We start from the raw sequence: 18,822 nt of genomic DNA, 5'->3' as shown, positions 1-18,822 counted from the left end.
AGAAGTTCGAAATACCGCTCGATCGACCAAGATGGCCGACAAAATATATGGTAAATTGAGCATCATAACATAACGCGCGCGCTAGTCCTATCTAATCCCTAGTGGGCCATGATGAACAAAATCTCTTTATATAATAACCCAAGTTATTCTCCCATTTTGATTGGTTCTCGCCTATGATCTATTAGAAGACAGACGCACGATTGACGTCATCATTACAAAGTTTTTCTATCTGTGTTTTCAAATGGCGGAAAGTTTTGAGAATTAAGATAATATTTTACGTGACTGGGCATAAGATAAGGTACAAAAAAATCTTGCCGAGGCATTGAACAGGTAGAGAAGCAGGAGGGAGAAAGATAAAGCCTTTTTTTTTTAAGAAATGACTCAGAAAAGATACTCGAGCAGTCCTAGTGGCAGTCGAGCGGGACTAAACCAAGCACAAAATTGGTCTTGGTAAGCCGAAAACCATTGCCGCTTATCTCGAATTTAACAAACCCAATAAACAAAATGTTTTTGAGATTAATTTATTTAAAAAATTAACTTTTCTCAGTCTCACAATAATTGTTCAAACATTGATTGATGTCAGGAATGACACATCAAAACATCACTTCTTAAAATCAGTTAAAATAAACACATAACCTTACTTTCCGAAGCGAATGTTCTAGTCCGCTTCAGGGCACCGCAGTGTGCAAAGTAAAGCTCACTACAGCTCACGGCCAACTGTATCGCAGTTAAAAGGTATTTCCGACACTATTTCAAACTGATTTGAGAATCACCAACCACAGAGGACACAAATTTCCACCGTCACTGACGCTCCTTTCATTCAAAACTCGAATTGAATGGCCTCCAGGTTGACCGCAACCGCAAGTTTTCCGAGCGTGTAGTTCAAATCCTGCAGTATTCAAGGCAACGTCCAAGCTTTTCGGCTCTCAGAGCTGCTCTGATGACAAAACCTGACTCGACTTTTCCAGCATTTTCTTTAAGATTTGTAGATTTCGCAGTTCATTTCTCCTTTCACTGTAAGCTTTCATTCCACGAGAAGCGACGCTCGAGTCAAGTTTGACAGTGGCGTGATTTTCCTGGACCAATCACAATTCTTTGCTACGCATAGCAACCAATGAGATTGCTTCATTTTGTATAGACAATAGATTACAGTGAAGAATGATCATCGCAGTTAATTTTCCAATTTAAGCAATCGGAAAGAAGAAGCCTGAAAAAAATCAGGGCTTCAACGGGATTCGAACCCGTGACCTCCGCGATACCGGTGCGATGCTCTACCAACTGAGCTATGAAGCCACACATTGGGAGCGAGGTCAATTAATTGAGTTCATATCTTCCCGTGAGGAGTGAAATGATGTGAAGTTTATATGAAATAATTCATATAAGAACTGCGGTTGTAGATGACAGTGAAGAATGATCATCGCAGTTAATTTTCCAATTTAAGCAATCGGAAAGAAGAAGCCTGAAAAAAAAAAATCAGGGCTTCAACGGGATTCGAACCCGTGACCTCCGCGATACCGGTGCGATGCTCTACCAACTGAGCTATGAAGCCACACATTGGAAGCGAGGTCAATTAATTGATTTCATATCTTCCCGTGAGGAGTGAAATGATGTGAAGTTTATATGAAATAATTCATATAAGAACTGCGGTTGTAGATGACAGTGAAGAATGATCATCGCAGTTAATTTTCCAATTTAAGCAATCGGAAAGAAGAAGCCTGAAAAAAAAAATCAGGGCTTCAACGGGATTCGAACCCGTGACCTCCGCGATACCGGTGCGATGCTCTACCAACTGAGCTATGAAGCCACACATTGGGAGCGAGGTCAATTAATTGAGTTCATATCTTCCCGTGAGGAGTGAAATGATGTGAAGTTTATATGAAATAACTCATATAAGAACTGCGGTTGTAGATGACAGTGAAGAATGATCATCGCAGTTAATTTTCCACTTTAAGCAATCGGAAAGAAGAAGCCTGAAAAAGGTCACGGGTTCGAATCCCGTTGAAGCCCTGATTTTTTTTTCAGGCTTCTTCTTTCCGATTGCTTAAATTGGAAAATTAACTGCCATAATCATTCTTCACTGTCATCTACAACCGCAGTTCTTATATGAATTATTTCATATAAACTTCACATCATTTCACTCCTCACGGGAAGATGTGAACTCAATTAATTGACCTCGCTTCCAATGTGTGGCTTCATAGCTCAGTTGGTAGAGCATCGCACCGGTATCGCGGAGGTCACGGGTTCGAATCCCGTTGAAGCCCTGATTTTTTTTTTCAGGCTTCTTCTTTCCGATTGCTTAAATTGGAAAATTAACTGCGATGATCATTCCTCACTGTCATCTACAACCGCAGTTCTTATATGAATTATTTCATATAAACTTCACATCACAATAGATTACGTGAAATGGCTTTTTTCGTGTTCGCCAAAGTGGGCAAAGGCTCGCTTTCGAGTTATGTTGAAAGATTTTGAAATAAAAAAGCTTTATCCGTAGTAGTTTGTTTCGTTATTATATAAAACAAATAGATTCCATGTTGCCGTGCGTCTGTTCAGTAATAGATCACAGAAGACGTCAAAAGTGTGGTAAGAAACATGGGTGACACACTCGGCTATCGCCTCGTGTGCCACTTATTTGTTCTTACCACATTTTGACGTCATCTGTGATCTATTACTGAGCAGACGCACGGCAACATGGAATCTATTTGTTAAATCTACTCACGGCCGTGCGTATATAAGATGACGTGTGCAGTTTCAATTTAGCTGCAAAATTTCCGTCGAGTTTAGTTCAAGCTCCTTTTGTTTAAGTTTCGGCAATGTGAAGATTATTCTGAACAATCCAAACTCTACTTCGAGCCTTTGACTTTTGCCAAGCGAAGACATTTACTTAAACGTGAGTATTTTTGACTTTGTCTGCCTACATTTTAATTATAATTAAATCGATCGAAGAAGCGAATTTTTCATCGACAATTTTGGAAACCAGGTTAAGCGTTTTCGCTCAACCGTTGCTCAATTAATTGTGGTGTGTTAGGATCCTAGTGACCTCTGTTTTTCTTCACCGTGCATTGTAAGAACTTTGCAGTCAATCACAAATAAAACATGTTTTAGCGCCCAAGTTGTTGTCGCCATGTTATAAAAGAATTGGTTCATGCTTTTAGCTGTGCGTATATCGAGTTACGGATGCACTTGGAAAGTTTGGAGAGCACTCAAGAAGCTAGAGTTGCTCGAGGCGACAACTCTTACGCTTCTTTCGTGCTCTCCAAACTTCACGCGTGCATCCATAGCTCGATATACGCACGCTAAGCATGAACCAGTTCTTAATTTTCAAACAGGCCAGTACAGAAAGATTTTATATCTACGCAGCTTGTAATTTACGCTTTGACCATTTCCCTATCACGATTTCATTTACATACCAAATTTCAACTGATTTATTGGGGTAATAGTATACGAATATCTCGACAAATAAAGGTTCCTAAAAAGTGCTATGCTACGGTTATACCATATCGGAATAGTTAGTTTGGCCCGTGAAAATTAAGTGCACTAGACGAAAAACTATGAAGCTGGGCATTTTGACCCGACGAAAACAACAATTCGAGGAGCGTTTAATTTGAGTCAATATCTTTTAGAACTGTCTGATTTGTTCATAAATTATATTGTTCCGAGTGCCCAAGATTTTCTACCTATCAAGGCTTTTTTTCAAGTACATATGTTTCGCGCAAAATTCATGTGTAAAAGATTCATTTTTCTTTACCGTTTTAGAACGTAAAGGAGTGATCTTAATATTGCTCTAAATTATCATTACTTTTATCATATTTTTCTTTCTTTTCTTTTTAATATAGACTCTTGCCCCGCTTAAATTAGTTCTGGAACTAGCTATAGTTGCGGGGGCAAGTAATTCTTGTAACTATATATAAAAAAAATAGAATAAAAGTTAAGTTAAAAGTAAAATGGAATGACTCAAAGTACGTGATCGAATTGATTATTTATAGGAAAAAGAGCATGAATATATTTATCGAGTTAAAGTATAAGTATTTAATTGTCAGAATTGTCAATTGTCATTGTTTGTTTACTTGACAATTCTGACAACTGAATATTTGGCCCGGCCCCATGAATAGCAAAGGAAATATCAGACCAGTTTTGAATACCCACTGAAACTTCCTTTGTTAAAAATATATGTATTCCTTATTTTGGCATAAACTCCTTAGTATTTATACTTTCCTTCGGTGAAATTTTTTCATACTTTGCCACATCATGGAAATGATATTCCCTGACATTTTGAATTGGCAAAAAGTCAAGGTTGTTCGGACGGTTTTTCCAATATTCTGTAATTTTTCATTCTTCGAAATATATTAGATTAGTTCTGACAGATTTTAACAAAAATAGGGTATTTCATAGAAATTATATGTGGTTACAACTGAGCCAAATTTAAAAAAAAAATTCACCGAAGAAAACGCAAGGGAATTCACTGTCAGTTTTGCGTTTTGTGCTCATGTTGACGTCATAAAAATCGAAAAACACTGAGGTTTTCCTTTGGGTGCACGCAGATTACTTGAACTTTCGTCCTCAGCGCGCGTGCGATCGTAAAAACATAGGGAGCCACCTTAACTCCACTTCGAAGGGGCACAAACTACATTAGCCATGGCCTATATGTGTAGGCGGCTTACCGTTCAGAGCAACAGTAGGTAAAGAGACCCTTGAACTAGTGCTTGGTTTAATCTTTAGTCGTCTTCCACTACTTCGTTTTTCTCTTCTTAATACAACTTTAAAATGCATCTGCTTTTATGACGACTCTAGCTACGCCTGGGACTCAAACCAAGGGTAAATCAGGTGGTCCAAAACAAAGTACGCAAGTGTAGATCCTAAACGAACGCTGCTGACTTGATAAGGCAACACTGCGTGAAAGTCAAAATATCTAGAGTATCCTAGACTCGAATATGGGATTCTGACGCAATAGAATCCTAGAGTATTCAAGCCGCACACAACACGTGACGTACACCTGGAATATTCGTGTCGAATATGGTAGAATACGCTCCGTTCATAATCGTTCGAGGATTTTCGTTAAAGTATACCACACCTCTGTCGTACTCCTAGAGTATGATGGCGAACCCTTTGTAAAAAGAACTTTATGAAAGAATGTAACAGTTCGGGTGCATAGCATTCTCCTAGAAGCAAAATTTAGACTATGAATTCAAAGTATGTGCGATCTGCGAGTGTATTCGTTTATCCTCGAATACGTGATCTTGACGCCAAAGCTATAGAATTCTAGAGTATTCATGGCGTGTACAACCGTGACGTGGACCTGGAAAATTCTTATCGAATATGGGCATACGGCAGGAGCACGACCGTGTATTCGTTCGTTGACCAGAACAATTTTCTTTCTTTTGGGTGGGTTTAGTTAGGAATCCAAAGGAATTAAAAAGTGTGTTACACTCGGCAGTTTGAACGCAGTTTGGGGGATATACAAGCTTTGGTATGGGTCCTCAGTACTTCACGTTGGCGTCAGTATTCGATCACGAATACGTTTCATACTTCGCACGAGTCTCGTGTCCCAGTCGAACACCACAGAACACTTGAAGTGTGTCGTTTAGAATACCTTAAAACCTCACGTATATGCCTCAGTATTCAAACATGAACACATTTGATACTTCGCATGAGTCTCGTGTTCCAGTCGAACACCACAGAACACTTGAAGTGTGTCGTTTAGAATACCTTAAAACCTCACGTATATGCCTCAGTATTCAAACATGAACACGTTTCATACTTCGCATGAGTCTCGTGTCCCAGTCGCACGCTTCGGACCACTAGCGTGTTGTCTGACTGAACTACGCGGTAGCGTATATCACCTGCATAAAATCCGTTCTTGACGACGCGAGACATCTTTGGCTGTGAAAAATGTGACATAACTTTCGTATTCATAGCGTGCGATTCTCGAAAATTAGAGCATACTTGACGTGTTCATTAGTATTCGAAGACGTTCACGTCAGAAGTGGCGTCGTGCATCTCGTGTTCCAGTCGCAAACTCTCGAACAACTGAGAGTATTCGAAAATGTTCGAGTCATTGATGATTGATATATCTTCGAAGAACATCTAATGCAACATTAATCTACCAAAACGTGGCCCGTATGATTTATCGAACACTTCGAGTCATTCAAGAGTATTAAATTTGAATACGGAAAAACAAGCCGGATTCCTATAGAATATTCCAGGTGTATTTCGAGTCAGCCGTAATCGCATGCGTCAGAACATTGCGGCATACGCGGCGTGCGCCGATCCGTATTCGAGTGAATTCGGGCCCGAATATTTGGCTTTTCGCGCAGTGCAAGCAGATATTAACCAATTGAAAGTTAGAAATATAGAATAATCTTTAGCAACAATTAACTTGAGATCTATCCGAGAACGGAGGTAGAAGCCAAGGCTGCACGAACGACACAATCATGTGCGAATACAAAGTTCTAGATTGAACGAATGTTTCTAAGTGAAACGGAAGACGCGTTCAAGGATTGAGTGTTCCACATATATGAGATAATCTTGGCTTGCCAAAACTAAATTTTCCCAAAAACATATTTTCTCAATAGTTGGCTCCAAAACATATAAGTACTAAAAAGCTCAGTTACCACAGATATATAATAGTTTTAATTACTTTAAGTTACTTTGATAGGTAACAAATATTGCTTTTCTCATGAAGTAACTTTGAGACCGTGATCACGTGCATTAGGAGTTTTCTTGTCCAATCAGAAATCTCTATATTTTAAGGAAGTTTTATAGTAACATTCTATACATGGGAGAGTCTTTGGCAGTATACTCTAAGGACTGTTTTGGAGTTCAAATGTTTCTAAACTTGACTTAGTTCTCGTCGCGTTTTAGTTTTAACTCGGCTGAAAATCAAACTTAAAAAAATATCGATGATTGCTAATCACTGATGAAATATCGAAAGTCCTTTTCCTCTCAAGACCGGAATCCTTTCCCCACATAAAATGTATATTTAGATTTGTCTGTAGAAACCGATAATAGGGAAAGTAAGGAAATTGAATATCTAAGCCGGGGCCATTCAAGCAATATTCGTTTGACATCAGTGAAAATTAATGACAGTTTGACGTATTTTCCAATTTTGACAACCAAAATTCCTTAAATGTCGCTGACTGCAAAATTAAAATCACTTTCATTGAAATTAGTCAAGGAAAACAGATCCGACATTGGAGATAAGTCTTAAGAAACTTCAAGTAAGTAACCATATTTATTCTATTTGTTGAGTTGAAACCCAGTGCAAGGTAGTGTAGATAACTTCATTGCTTCATTTTATTCTCTAAAAAAAGTACCACTTTCTTTAATCTTCTTTTAACGCTAGCACTGTTTCTTATATTTATTTACCAAAAAATTGTCAGTGTGTGACCTGTTTCTCGTTTTTTTAAGTGAAGAAGAGCAGTAAAATGAAAAAAAAAAGATTTGTTTTGTTCCACACAATTTGACAAATGTAATGAACAAAATGAAAAACCCCAATCACTTTTCGTGAGTACCAGTTTTTTTTGGTTTTTTTTTATTTTGGACGGCTAAATATTCTTTAATTACTTACGAGTAGTGGGGACATAAAACTAACTCTGTCTGAGTAATACAATCAGGGCTGGTATTTAACTCACGTCGAAATAAGTAGCTGATTACAAACACATGCAGTTATCCTTCCTGACTGTATTTTAAATGAAACTGAATTGCAAATCTGACAAGAACTATGCAATTTTTGAAGTTTTTGTTTTCTGCCTGTTTCTCCGCCAGCGGGGAGACCTTTAATTAGATCGTACGTGCATAGTTAATAAAGGGAAATGGTTAGGAAGGCCGGATAAGGACGTTCGCGCGAAAATTTCCCAACGTTGATTTTTTTCTGAAACTTTTACCACTGTGAGATGATGAGTTACTTATGTCAGAAATGTAAAAAAAATGGGAGGTCACCGACTTCGTTTTTGAGAGAACAAGCCCGGAAGAACACCCTAAATCTGAAAAATTGAGCTTCGTTAGCGAATAAGGCCACAGTGTCTGTAAGCCCAAAACATTGCAATTACATCTTTGAAGAGAAATGTTCTCTGCTAAATGTTAAGTAAACCTATTATGTGAATTTAGTCAATTGGTGAGGTTCTTTAAAGAACAAGTTAGCATTTAGCGACCATAGTCTCAGGCGCCTTGCAGTCGCAAGATGGCAGGACTCGATGTCCCTTGGACAGAAATATTGGATTTTTTTTTTAACTTTGCAAAATTATTTTTGGTTCATTTTTGGACAATGTGGAGATAATTGTAAATAAATTCTGTTTCTGGAAAGAAAAGTAGGGGTCACCGAACGTCCAAGATCGTTAAATCCAAGAAAAGTTATAGCAATGGCCATCTGCCAAGTCATTGTTCATTTTAGTACTTAGCGCGCGCCCTCGATGCATGACGTGGCGTGTGAGTTTGCGTGCGCAGTAAGGATGCGTAGAAACAATCCACCGTAGGAAAAAAGATCGCGGCTGTACACTTTACCACAATGCCTCGCGAACCTAACACAGCCCAAAAGGCACAAAGAAAGCCTCATAATTGCAATATTTTGTCCCTGTACTAAGGATATTAACTAGCCTAGGTGTGAAGATTTTATAACGTTTCTGTAGGTTTTTATGAACGTTTAGGTTTTCGTGCGCTAAGAATTATGGGTAAATGTACCAGTCGCCATCTTTTTTCCTACGGAGGATTAGCACGAGGATTTGTATTGCGCATCCTTACTGCGTATAATTTATGGCGTCACTAGCGCGCGTTCGTGCACGCGCACGTTGAAAACATGACGGATTTGCCTTGATTTTGAGTGCTGTCAGTTGAAAAATGGCTATAGCTCACTAACGAGCTCGGGCACTTCAATTTTTTTTCCAGTCCTTTTAATCAACTAATCATTAGCTTTGGGTGAGAGAAGACTGATCTTATCTCTGTTGCTGAAAATTGAAGAAATAAGGAAAATAGCAGCTGCACTGTAGTCTTTTTTATTTTGTAGTTTGATAGCCGTGGCGAGCAATTTGGTTCCAATATTTTAACAAAGATTCAGATGTCTGTCAAAATCAAACTGAAAAGTTTATTTGTGTCCGACACAAGAATTGACTGTAGTTTGAGGCGTGTTTTCATGCGTCTGGGCTCACAAAGATTTTACAATAACTTGTAATGCGTTCTTGTAATAAGTATTAAATAATACCATAATGGGGTATTTTCAATGCCTGACTGCTCCTTTACGAGCATGGGCACCCCCATTTGTATTTTATAATTAAAGTTCTCATATGATAAATGTTCAGTGGACAAAGTTTGAACAAAAATCTATTGACAGTTTTATTTCAGGGGAATTACATTAACATCAAAGAAGCAATCAAGCAGACTAAGATTTATGCTGGAAGGCAGACACTGCGCATCTTTTGTTTAGGTTTTTGTTTTTTGTTTTTTTTTTTCTGTCATTGCCAGGTTTTGTGAAGGGTCAAACCCCAAAATAACAAACAAATACATACAACAAAGAGCTTTGCCCAGTTTTCTAACCATTTTCCTCAATTAACTATGGTATGTGCGAGGAAAAATTGTGTCAAAAGAACATTTAAAGAAAATTTACACTTTCTGTTTTTTCTTGTTTGAACAATATCATTCTTTGGAAGTTCCGAGACTGATTTGATCGGTCGACAGTCGACTCTACAATTTTCTTATACTAGTATTATATAATTACACTTTTATCACTGTTGTAATATTGTGACTTTATTTGTACACAGGGATGTCATGGTCACTGTTCCTGTATTATCTAATGCTTGGTATAATCAAGCGTCGACACAGTAAGACATCAACTTTAGGACTTAAAGTTCTGTTTCATTTAAATCTCTGTAGTTTACAAATGTGATCAGTTTCATGATATTTAGCATCGCTAAGCTAATTCGGGACACTATAAATAAAAAAGCAAATTTTGTAAATATGACCGAACACTTTTTTTAAAATCCCAACTGGTTGAAGGCTCACAAGTTGGCTATTTTATTTTCATTGTGGACCATCAAACACAAATCTATCCAGCGTCGGAGAGAAGGATTTAAACCAGGGATCCCCGGTTTACAAATCCAGCACCCTAACCACTGGGTCGAGCCTTCTCCAACAGTCATCTAATTAGGATAACCAGTTTGAAATAATTTGTGTTAATGCCTGTTTCATGCCCTGAATATTGTTTCATTATCATTGTTTTGCTGTAGCTTATCCTCAGTTTGGCTACGGGGAGACAACACAAGAAGGTAATCAACAAGTACGCTCATATTTTTTCATGCGTAGCGAATTATTTTGGCACAGTTTAATAAGTTTGTTTTGATCTACAAAAATAAGCTTAGCTTGATAGTAAGGCAGATTTGGTCAGTTTTGTTTCAGTGTGGAAAAAGGTGTTAGTATTCTCATTCTCAAACGCGTGAATAATTCATCAAGTTCAAACAAGGGAAATCTTGACCGTGACGGTGTTTGGATATCTGATCTTTATTAGCAGAGATTTTGATGATTTTATTTATTTGTTTTCTCCTTAGTTTTAGTTTCGATTTAGAATATATATCAAACACTCAAGACAGTGTTTGACCACATTTCCAAACTCCTCGCAGTTCGTCGTATTTTTAACTTCCTTCTCGGTGTTTAGAAATGTGGTCAAACACGCTCTTTCGTTTTTTGATATATTACTTCATCTCATCAGTCGGCAGCTGGTATTCTTATTCTGTAATTCCCAATTAAGGTAGGCTTTTGGCCTGACAGTCAATGACGTGCGAGGACAAAATTTTTGTTTTATAATATCAATCTATGACTGACATTTCGTTGAATTTTTATATCGTCAACTTTCGGAAAAAAGAGCCTCAGCAGGGCAAGATTTTCTTCAACACTGTTTTCCTGAATCCAGACCTTTTTTCTATAGTATTTATAACAATAACCTCCTTTTAGCGCGAAAATATTTTCGGATATTTCTCCGCGGACATTATCTGTTCCGAGAAGCGAACAGCTTTCCGAGAGCGAAGCGAAGACTGTTTTCGAGGAACTGTTTAGACCAATCGCGTGCGAGCGAAAATATTTGATGGATTATAATTTCATATATTCTCTATAGTGAATGGCATAGTGTATGGCCCACCGGACTGGCACAAGGGATGGGAGGACTGCGGCCTTAACAACCAATCCCCAATTAACATCGACACAAATAAAGTGGTAAACAAGAACTACCGTGATCTGAAAATAGCGTTCGACAACCCGGGGGGCCTTGTCTCTGGGAAGCTGGAAAATACTGGTCACTCTCCTACTTTAACCATTGACAAGTCACAGGGAACAGCTGAAATCACAGGGGGTCCCCTGGGAGATACCACTTACACACTAAACCAATTCCATTTTCACTTTGGCTGTGAAAACGACCGCGGATCTGAGCACACTCTAAACAAGAAGCCGTTTGCTGGCGAGGTAACGACACTAGGCCAATTTTAGTTTTAGGCCATATGTGATTTTGAACTTGTTTCTATTATATCATACATATAGTACATGAGTTCAGTTCCTCATCAGTTCACTTCACTACTGTAGTAAGGCATCTACAGTCAATAATTCTAAAGTAACGCTACCTCTTAGTTTTCCATTTATTTTTTGTTAAACGACAGCATCTCCTCTGTTGTTTTCTTCAGTTATTATAACCGTAGACAAGATAAACATTATTTCGCTAACTTTAAAAACGTGTTCCTCTTGAAAACCCCGGTGAATTTTATATCGACCTTATACAATAACAGCTTTGTCTTTTTACTTCTCTTTTCCTCCAAGCTCCATATGGTGTTTGAAAATTCAGGCAGATATGCAGTCATAGCCCTCTGGCTTAAGGTAACATAAACATAATCTTTCTATTCTCTTCATCTACTGTAATCCGTATTTACCGCACTCAAATTTGCAATTCGCCAATCAGAAGCTGTGTTTAACTGTGCTGTTGTCCTGCGATATTAACTCACTGACCTAATATGGTCGCTTCCAAGTATAGTAATTTTCGCTCGAGTAAAATTTTAAAGAGATTTTAAAAGTAGAATATTGAGCGTTTGGGACGCGCGGTGGCCTCATGTTTAGTACGCTCGTCTCCCGATCGAGCAGTCTGGGTCCGAACCCTCGCCTGGGACATTGTGTTTTGTTCTTAGGCAAGACACTACTCTCACAGTGCCACTCTCCACCCAGGTTCATAAATGAGTACCGGCGAACTTAATGCTGGGGGGTAACCCTGCGATGAAGTAGCATCCATTTCAGGGGGAAATAGAAATACTCCTAGTCGCCTCATGCCACAGAAAGTGGGATAAGCTCCGGCTTGATGGGCCACTTAGCTCGTACGCAGACTTTTTACCTTTACCTTGCTATCTTAATATCCTGCGATGTCAAGTTACTAAACTGATAATGGCGGAAATTGGGAACATTAAGTGCCTAATCGCACATTTTTGGTACGGTTCCGTAGGCATATTAGACACTTTTGATTCATGGGTATTTTGGCTGGGCTGCTTGTCACCAAAGTAGGAACCATGGCTCGATCACACTCGCCTGATAAGTCACTGTAAGGTACCGAAAAGGTACGATTAGTTATACCAAAAAGATTCATTTATATGATGAATTGCTTATTATAAACATTGATAATCAGATCCGGGACTCTTTTTAAAGCGGGGTCCCCAAAATTTTTCCAACCATTGCGCAGTAGTGTTGTAGTGCCATTTTTTAAATTGTTTCCCTTTTTTTTCCGATTGCGGGTGGCGAAGTTTTCTCTGTGCCATTTTTGAAATTGTTTCTCTTTTTTTTCGATTGCGGGTGGTGAAGGTTTCTCTGTTTAGTCACCCTTTTAAATAAATAGCATTTTACTTTTATTTGAAAATCCACAAACGGTTGTCTTTTTCTAAACGAAAATGCAAATTGTAATGAATTCAAAGAAATTAACCGTTCACCATCAGAAAGCTAGAACGAGTTTAGTCTTAAAGTAATGCTTTATTCAGTTTGTATTGTTTGTTATTTTAGGTTTCTTCTAAAGGAAACCCGACTTTGGGAAGGTTTGCAAAACTGCTTCCTAACATCATTTATGTTGGTAAGTTGTGAATAAATTTTACGTTTTCCTATATAACGAGTCGTACTTCGAGTCTTAGAATATAACTGCTATATGCCCTAAATTTGAGCTGACCGTGCAATACTTTTACTCCACATTCCGTATAGCACGAAATGTTTGCGGGAGTTTAATTTTTGCAGATCGGCGAGTTTTGGTATTATGCAGAAATGATTTAGTTTTGCGATTATAAAGAAAAGATTCTCTCGCTGGGCATCAACTTTTGCGATTTTCAGGATGACATTTTCGTTTTTTTTATTTGACTACATACAATCGTCAAGCAAAAGAACATGCAGAGATCTAAAATAAGGTACAGTTACATCTTGCCCTAGTGTGACTGATTGCTCATGCAGTGGATTGGATCATTTTATTTCTCAACGTTTTGTTTCTAATTTCATAGTTTTGTTTCTGATCGAAAGAGGCGTTTTCAATAATAGGCACCAGCAAGATTCTGCATTGAATTTCTGCATATATGATTTCGGTTCGCGGGAACTTTCCTTTGAGGATCGGGGAAAAAACCGCGAAAATTGCAAAAATTAGAACCGTCGTAATCAGTAATAATTGTTAATCATTGATCCATTTTGATTGGTTCTTATTCGATCAGGTGGAGAATACATAGACTTTGTCATAGACGTTGTTTTTGTTTTTGTTTCTTAATTATATAAATCAGATAGATTCCATGTTGCCATGAGTCTGTTCAGTAACAGATCACAAAAGACGTCACTGTGGTAAGAACATGAATGATACATTTTTGTTCCTACCACATTTTCACGTCATCTGTGATCAGTTACTAAACAGACACACAGTAGCGTTGAATCTATTTGCTTTGTCCCGGATGTTGTGTTGCCAGCGCAATCACCCCCCCCCCCCCCCTTCTCAGATGTAAATATTTTTGCTTTTTCATATTCTAATCTTAACCAAATAGAAGATGGTATTTCCAAGTTTTTGAGAAAATATGCACACTCCATCTTCTATTGTTAAATATACCTTTTTACCTGTTTTTGCGTTGCTTTGACCTGCGAGATGCTGCTTGTAAAAAGATCTGGCTTTGCCTCTCCGTGTCTGGGAGAATATTGACTGCTAACTACAAGTTACCAAGCTTTTGACTACCAACATTTACTGACAAATAGCAAACATTTTCGTTCAAAATCTAAACACGGAAAAAAAGACAAATTATTAATGCCCATAGATTTTGTTGTATAATTTGTTAGGTCTGATATATCTATCTGTAAAACCTCGGTTGTCGACGAAAAATGTTCATTTTAGCAATAGACAAAGGTTGAAAGTCAGCTAGTGAAATCATAAGGTAAATATATTAAAGTGACAGCGTCGAACGCACTCATAATCTTTGATTACTATTAGTATAATTTGTTAGGTTTGTTAGCAAGCCAACAAATATCATAATTCTTGATGTTCAAAATCTCTCTGACTATTATCACAAAAAATAAACAATTATTATTGATTATTAAACTACTTATATATAAAGGAAGAAGTTGGGAAAATTTGACTGTAAGTCGAGAAAATACTCTCCCTCCTTTAATCTTTGCTCAATGCTTAGCTCATTATGTATTGATTATGTGAGGAGAAATTAGCTAACGGTCACAACTTGCCGCTAAACAGAAGATTATATACACAGGGACGAGCACGGAAGTGTGTAAGTCTGACGGTATCCGTTTGATGGGGTTCCTTTCCAACAAATGGAACAACAACAAGAAGGTGGTGATACTACCAGACTACTACCACTACAAGGGATCCTTTACAACCCCTCCCTGTACTGAAGGAGTGAAGTGGTTGGTTCTGAAACCCAAACTTGACACCTCGAAGTATCAGGTGAGTACATGTTATCTTGCTCATTTCAGTTGTTGATAATCTTAGTTACAGACCTGAAACACTACTGAACAATATTTGATAGGCGCCTGAGTAAAGGAAAACCAAGCATTATTACGAACATAAATCCATATCCACTATAAAGGATTATTGATACAGTGTCGTGTCTGACAAAACTGGCACCAGCGTTCTTGATTAGCGTTAAGTTTGTCTGTTCTGTAAGCTAAGATGTTGTCAAGCATTTCTAAACAAGATCGTTATGCTCAATAGAAGAATTTGTGCTTCACATGTACAACTGCTAAAGATTTGAAAACAGGTTGTAATGTATTCAATGTGATCTTTTTTTAGTTGAGACGGTTTAGGAAGTTGAGATCATGCCATGGTCGTTTTCCTGGTCTTATGTGCGACAATTACAGACCTCTTCAGCCGCTGAACAGTCGTAAAGTTTACTCGGTTGGAAACAACAAGTAGAAGAAACAAGACGTCGTATCCAATAACTTCACAATACAACACTTGAAACTAGCTAAGCTTTTAATTAACCGCGCGACCAAAGTGATGCAAATTAGCTGTAGTTATGGTCTATTTATTGCTCGGTTGACACTTTTTTCAGTAGATAGACAGTTACTGGGTTGCAGTTTTCTGGCTAGGCTGGAATTGTTTTCTATCGATCTCAGACATTTTGATTAATTAAATGGAAAAGCTAATAAAATTAAACAGTTAATTCCCACGCTTAACATTTCACAAAGGAAAAATGCGAGTAGTTTCTTCTTCTGGTTTTGCCAGTAGATAGAGTTATGATGTTGCTACTATTTTGCTACCGCTGCATCATAGAACTGTTTTCTGTCGATTCCAGATAATACAAGTTAAATTTCCCATCGCGTTTTTAAGCTTTCTTATAAGCATCTTGTTATTATCTAAACCATGTCAACCATGACAGGGCCACAACGTCAAGACCACTGTTGCAACCTTTTAGATTAACAAGTTTAGTAGAACAGCAAGAGTATTTTGTGTATATTTTTTAGCACTAATTATAATAATAATTAAAAGCAATATCATTACAGAAGTGTGAGAATTTTACAATGGCTAGTCTTACATACGTATCTTTCGTCCCTACCAAGAGACTCATCAGAGGCCTTTCAGCTAACTCGTCAAACATTGCGTCTGAAGTCCCGCTAGCATCAAAAATTAATGAAGGAGGCAATCTGGCCTTATATCACATAAGTATTTCCAATTGCGTAATATGCCACTCAACAACTTAAAAAAGGTAACTGTAATAAAAACCTTTCCAGCATCCTTTGCCTTCCTTAACTTCAGTTTTGAAGTCCAGGATGTTGTATTCGGAAAGTCCGGCCGCTGACATTAGTAATGTTGACAAAAATTTTAATACACTGCTTGCGATCAAGCTCTCTTGGAGAAAGGCTTTCCTCGTTGATTTGGAAACGAAAAAATCAAATCCAAAATAAGACTGCTTCAATTCAAGTGTGGTATCTGTGGTAGCCTTATAGTTAGCCCACTAGACTCCGGATCGATTGGTCTTGGTTCAAGCCTTGGCCGTAGACATGATGTTGCGTTCTTCGGGCAAGACACTTTTGAACGCCCAGAGTGCCTCATTTAACTGAAGAGTATAAATGAGTACAAGCGACTTGTTGAGGCAACCTGACAGAATGCTCGTGAGTAACCTGTGATGGAATAACATCCCATCCTGGGGAAGTAGCAATACTCCTAGCCACCTCAGATCAGTACGGAAACTTGTTTAAACTTGCTTCAACTGGGCTTGAGAGGCTTTACCTTATATCAAAATATTATTTCAATTTTTACCTAACATTTAAGTAGCAATTCAATCCCTCATCCACGCGTAAATTAAGAAAACAAGACCAGGTTTACCGTTAGTGTTTATTCTTCTGTCCAGTGCAGACATGTTCACTTCTTTGGCAGCAGTTGCTGAAAACACTGTTCCCAGGCCTCTACCACTGGCTCTCTTAGTATGCGCTTTCCGTCATCAACAGCAGCTACTGTGTTCTCACCAGGTCCGTTGAATGTAAACGTTTTGTTATCGAGAGTTATGAAATGTGGATCTCCCCTTATTAAAGCTGAAAACAAGTAAAAATACGAGGTTTTTTTTTAGCTCCTGTGTTTCGATAGATTTGTCGAAGAGCAAGACACCTTAATTATTTGTTCATCGTTTGTTAGAAATTTCGTTTCGAAAATCTCATGCAGTTGTCTGCATACTTAAATTTCGAAAACGCTGTGAAATATTTATCAGAGTTGGCATGTCCATGGCGAAAAAAACTGCTTCTCCGAAATTATACCGCACTGTTTGGATCAAAAGAGGCCTCTTTGGAAAGCACTTTCAAATTAAAGCGTTGGGCAGGACAATACTTCGAAAATACACCTTTTGCTGTTCATTTACAGAAAACAAACCTTCATTTGTGTCCAAATTTCTTTCATTATGGTCATTAAACTCTCATTAACACCAATATGACCTTCATTTGCGCGTAAGAAACGTTCAAGAAAAACATTTACATATGCATTAACATTCAAAATCATCAAAAGAAAAACAATACCTTCATTTGACATTCATTGACTGTAAATGTATTTTCATTTTGGTGGAAAAAAAATTCGTTGTCACGAAACGACAATCATTTACACTTTACGACATTCAGTTTTCAACAAAAGACTTTCAATAACACAATTTGCATGAGAACTAACATTCAATTGCATTATCATGCAACCATATCCATGAAGGTAACAATCTTAAATGCGGTGAGACATACATTACCGTGTTTTCACCTAACGTTAAGAGAAAACAATCGCTCATTAGCGTAATTCTTTTGCACAGAGATATCTCGCCCAATTTTCCTCGAAAATTTGATTATAGAACAAGGGACCACATGTACTTTTTTCAAATCATAATTTCACAATCCTCCCCTTGCAGATATAAATTCGGCCACTTACGAAACTTTTTGCGTACAACTCAGAGGGCGCACTACAGTATCCGTGTGACATACATGTACATGTACATGTAGTGACAGTTCGATTTGTCCAGAAATGCCACGAAGAAATAGAATCGCATTTGAACACCGCGAAAGGATAGTCAGGGCTTTTGAAGATGTCAACGAAGACTATTTACTATTTACTAGTGAGGCAATTGAAGGATAAATCGTTCAGCGAATTTGATCTTCTATCTTTCAAAAATAAATGTTGTTATGGCTGTAATGTTTGTCTCGCCGCTTTAAAGATTGTTACCTTCATGGATATGGTTGCATAATAATGCAATTGAATGTTAGTTCTCATGCAAATTGTGTTATTGAAAGTCTTTTGTTGAAAACTGAATGTCGTAAAGTGTAAATGATTGTCGTTTCGTGACAACGAATTTTTTTTCCACCAAAATGAAAATACATTTACAGTCAATGAATGTCAAATGAAGGTATTGTTTTCCTTTTGATGATTTTGAATGTTAATGCATATGTAAATGTTTTTCTTGAACGTTCCTTACGCGCAAATGAAGGCCATATTGGTGTTAATGAGAGTTTAATGACCATAATGAAAGAAATTTGGACACAAATGAAGGTTTGTTTTCTGTAAATGAACAGCAAAAGGTGTAAGTCATTTCTCTGCATAACTGATTAATTCACATGGGATGCCATGGCTGCTAATAAGAACTGCATTCTAACACGCTCGAAAGTCGTTTCTAGAAAATAACTGAACAGATTAAAGCGAGGAATATCTTTTTGGAAAGCTCTTTCAAAGCGCCAAATAGTTAGTTCTCCTCTTCGTACGAATTGCTCTAAGAAAATCCAGGTGCAGTTTTCTTTTCTTTTTTTTTTTAGGCATATTTAATTAACAAAACCAAGCAGTACCTTTTACTACGTCAATTAAACTGACCAACTGGGTGACTTGCATGCCTAAAA

General features: G+C 37.7%; 2 protein-coding genes across 2 annotated transcripts in view; both read left to right on the top strand.

Moving 5' to 3' along the window:
* Nucleotides 1-18,822, top strand: part of LOC145485132 (uncharacterized) — a 248,317-nt gene that overhangs the window by 177,804 nt on the left and 51,691 nt on the right. The gene's annotated exons all lie outside the window — the stretch shown is intronic.
* Nucleotides 9,749-14,968, top strand: LOC145484517 (carbonic anhydrase 2-like). Its single transcript, XM_081463120.1, has 6 exons — nt 9,749-9,806; nt 10,212-10,250; nt 11,093-11,436; nt 11,785-11,841; nt 13,003-13,069; nt 14,721-14,968. The coding sequence occupies exons 1-6, from the start codon at nt 9,749-9,751 to the stop codon at nt 14,948-14,950; spliced, it is 795 nt and encodes a 264-aa protein (XP_081319246.1). The 3' UTR covers nt 14,951-14,968.

Source organism: Orbicella franksi, chromosome 4, assembly GCF_964199315.1.
Source record: "Orbicella franksi chromosome 4, jaOrbFran1.1, whole genome shotgun sequence".
Lineage (NCBI taxonomy): Eukaryota > Metazoa > Cnidaria > Anthozoa > Scleractinia > Merulinidae > Orbicella > Orbicella franksi.
The sequence above is the reverse complement of the archived record's forward strand: the minus strand, read 5'-3'. Positions and strand labels throughout refer to the sequence as shown.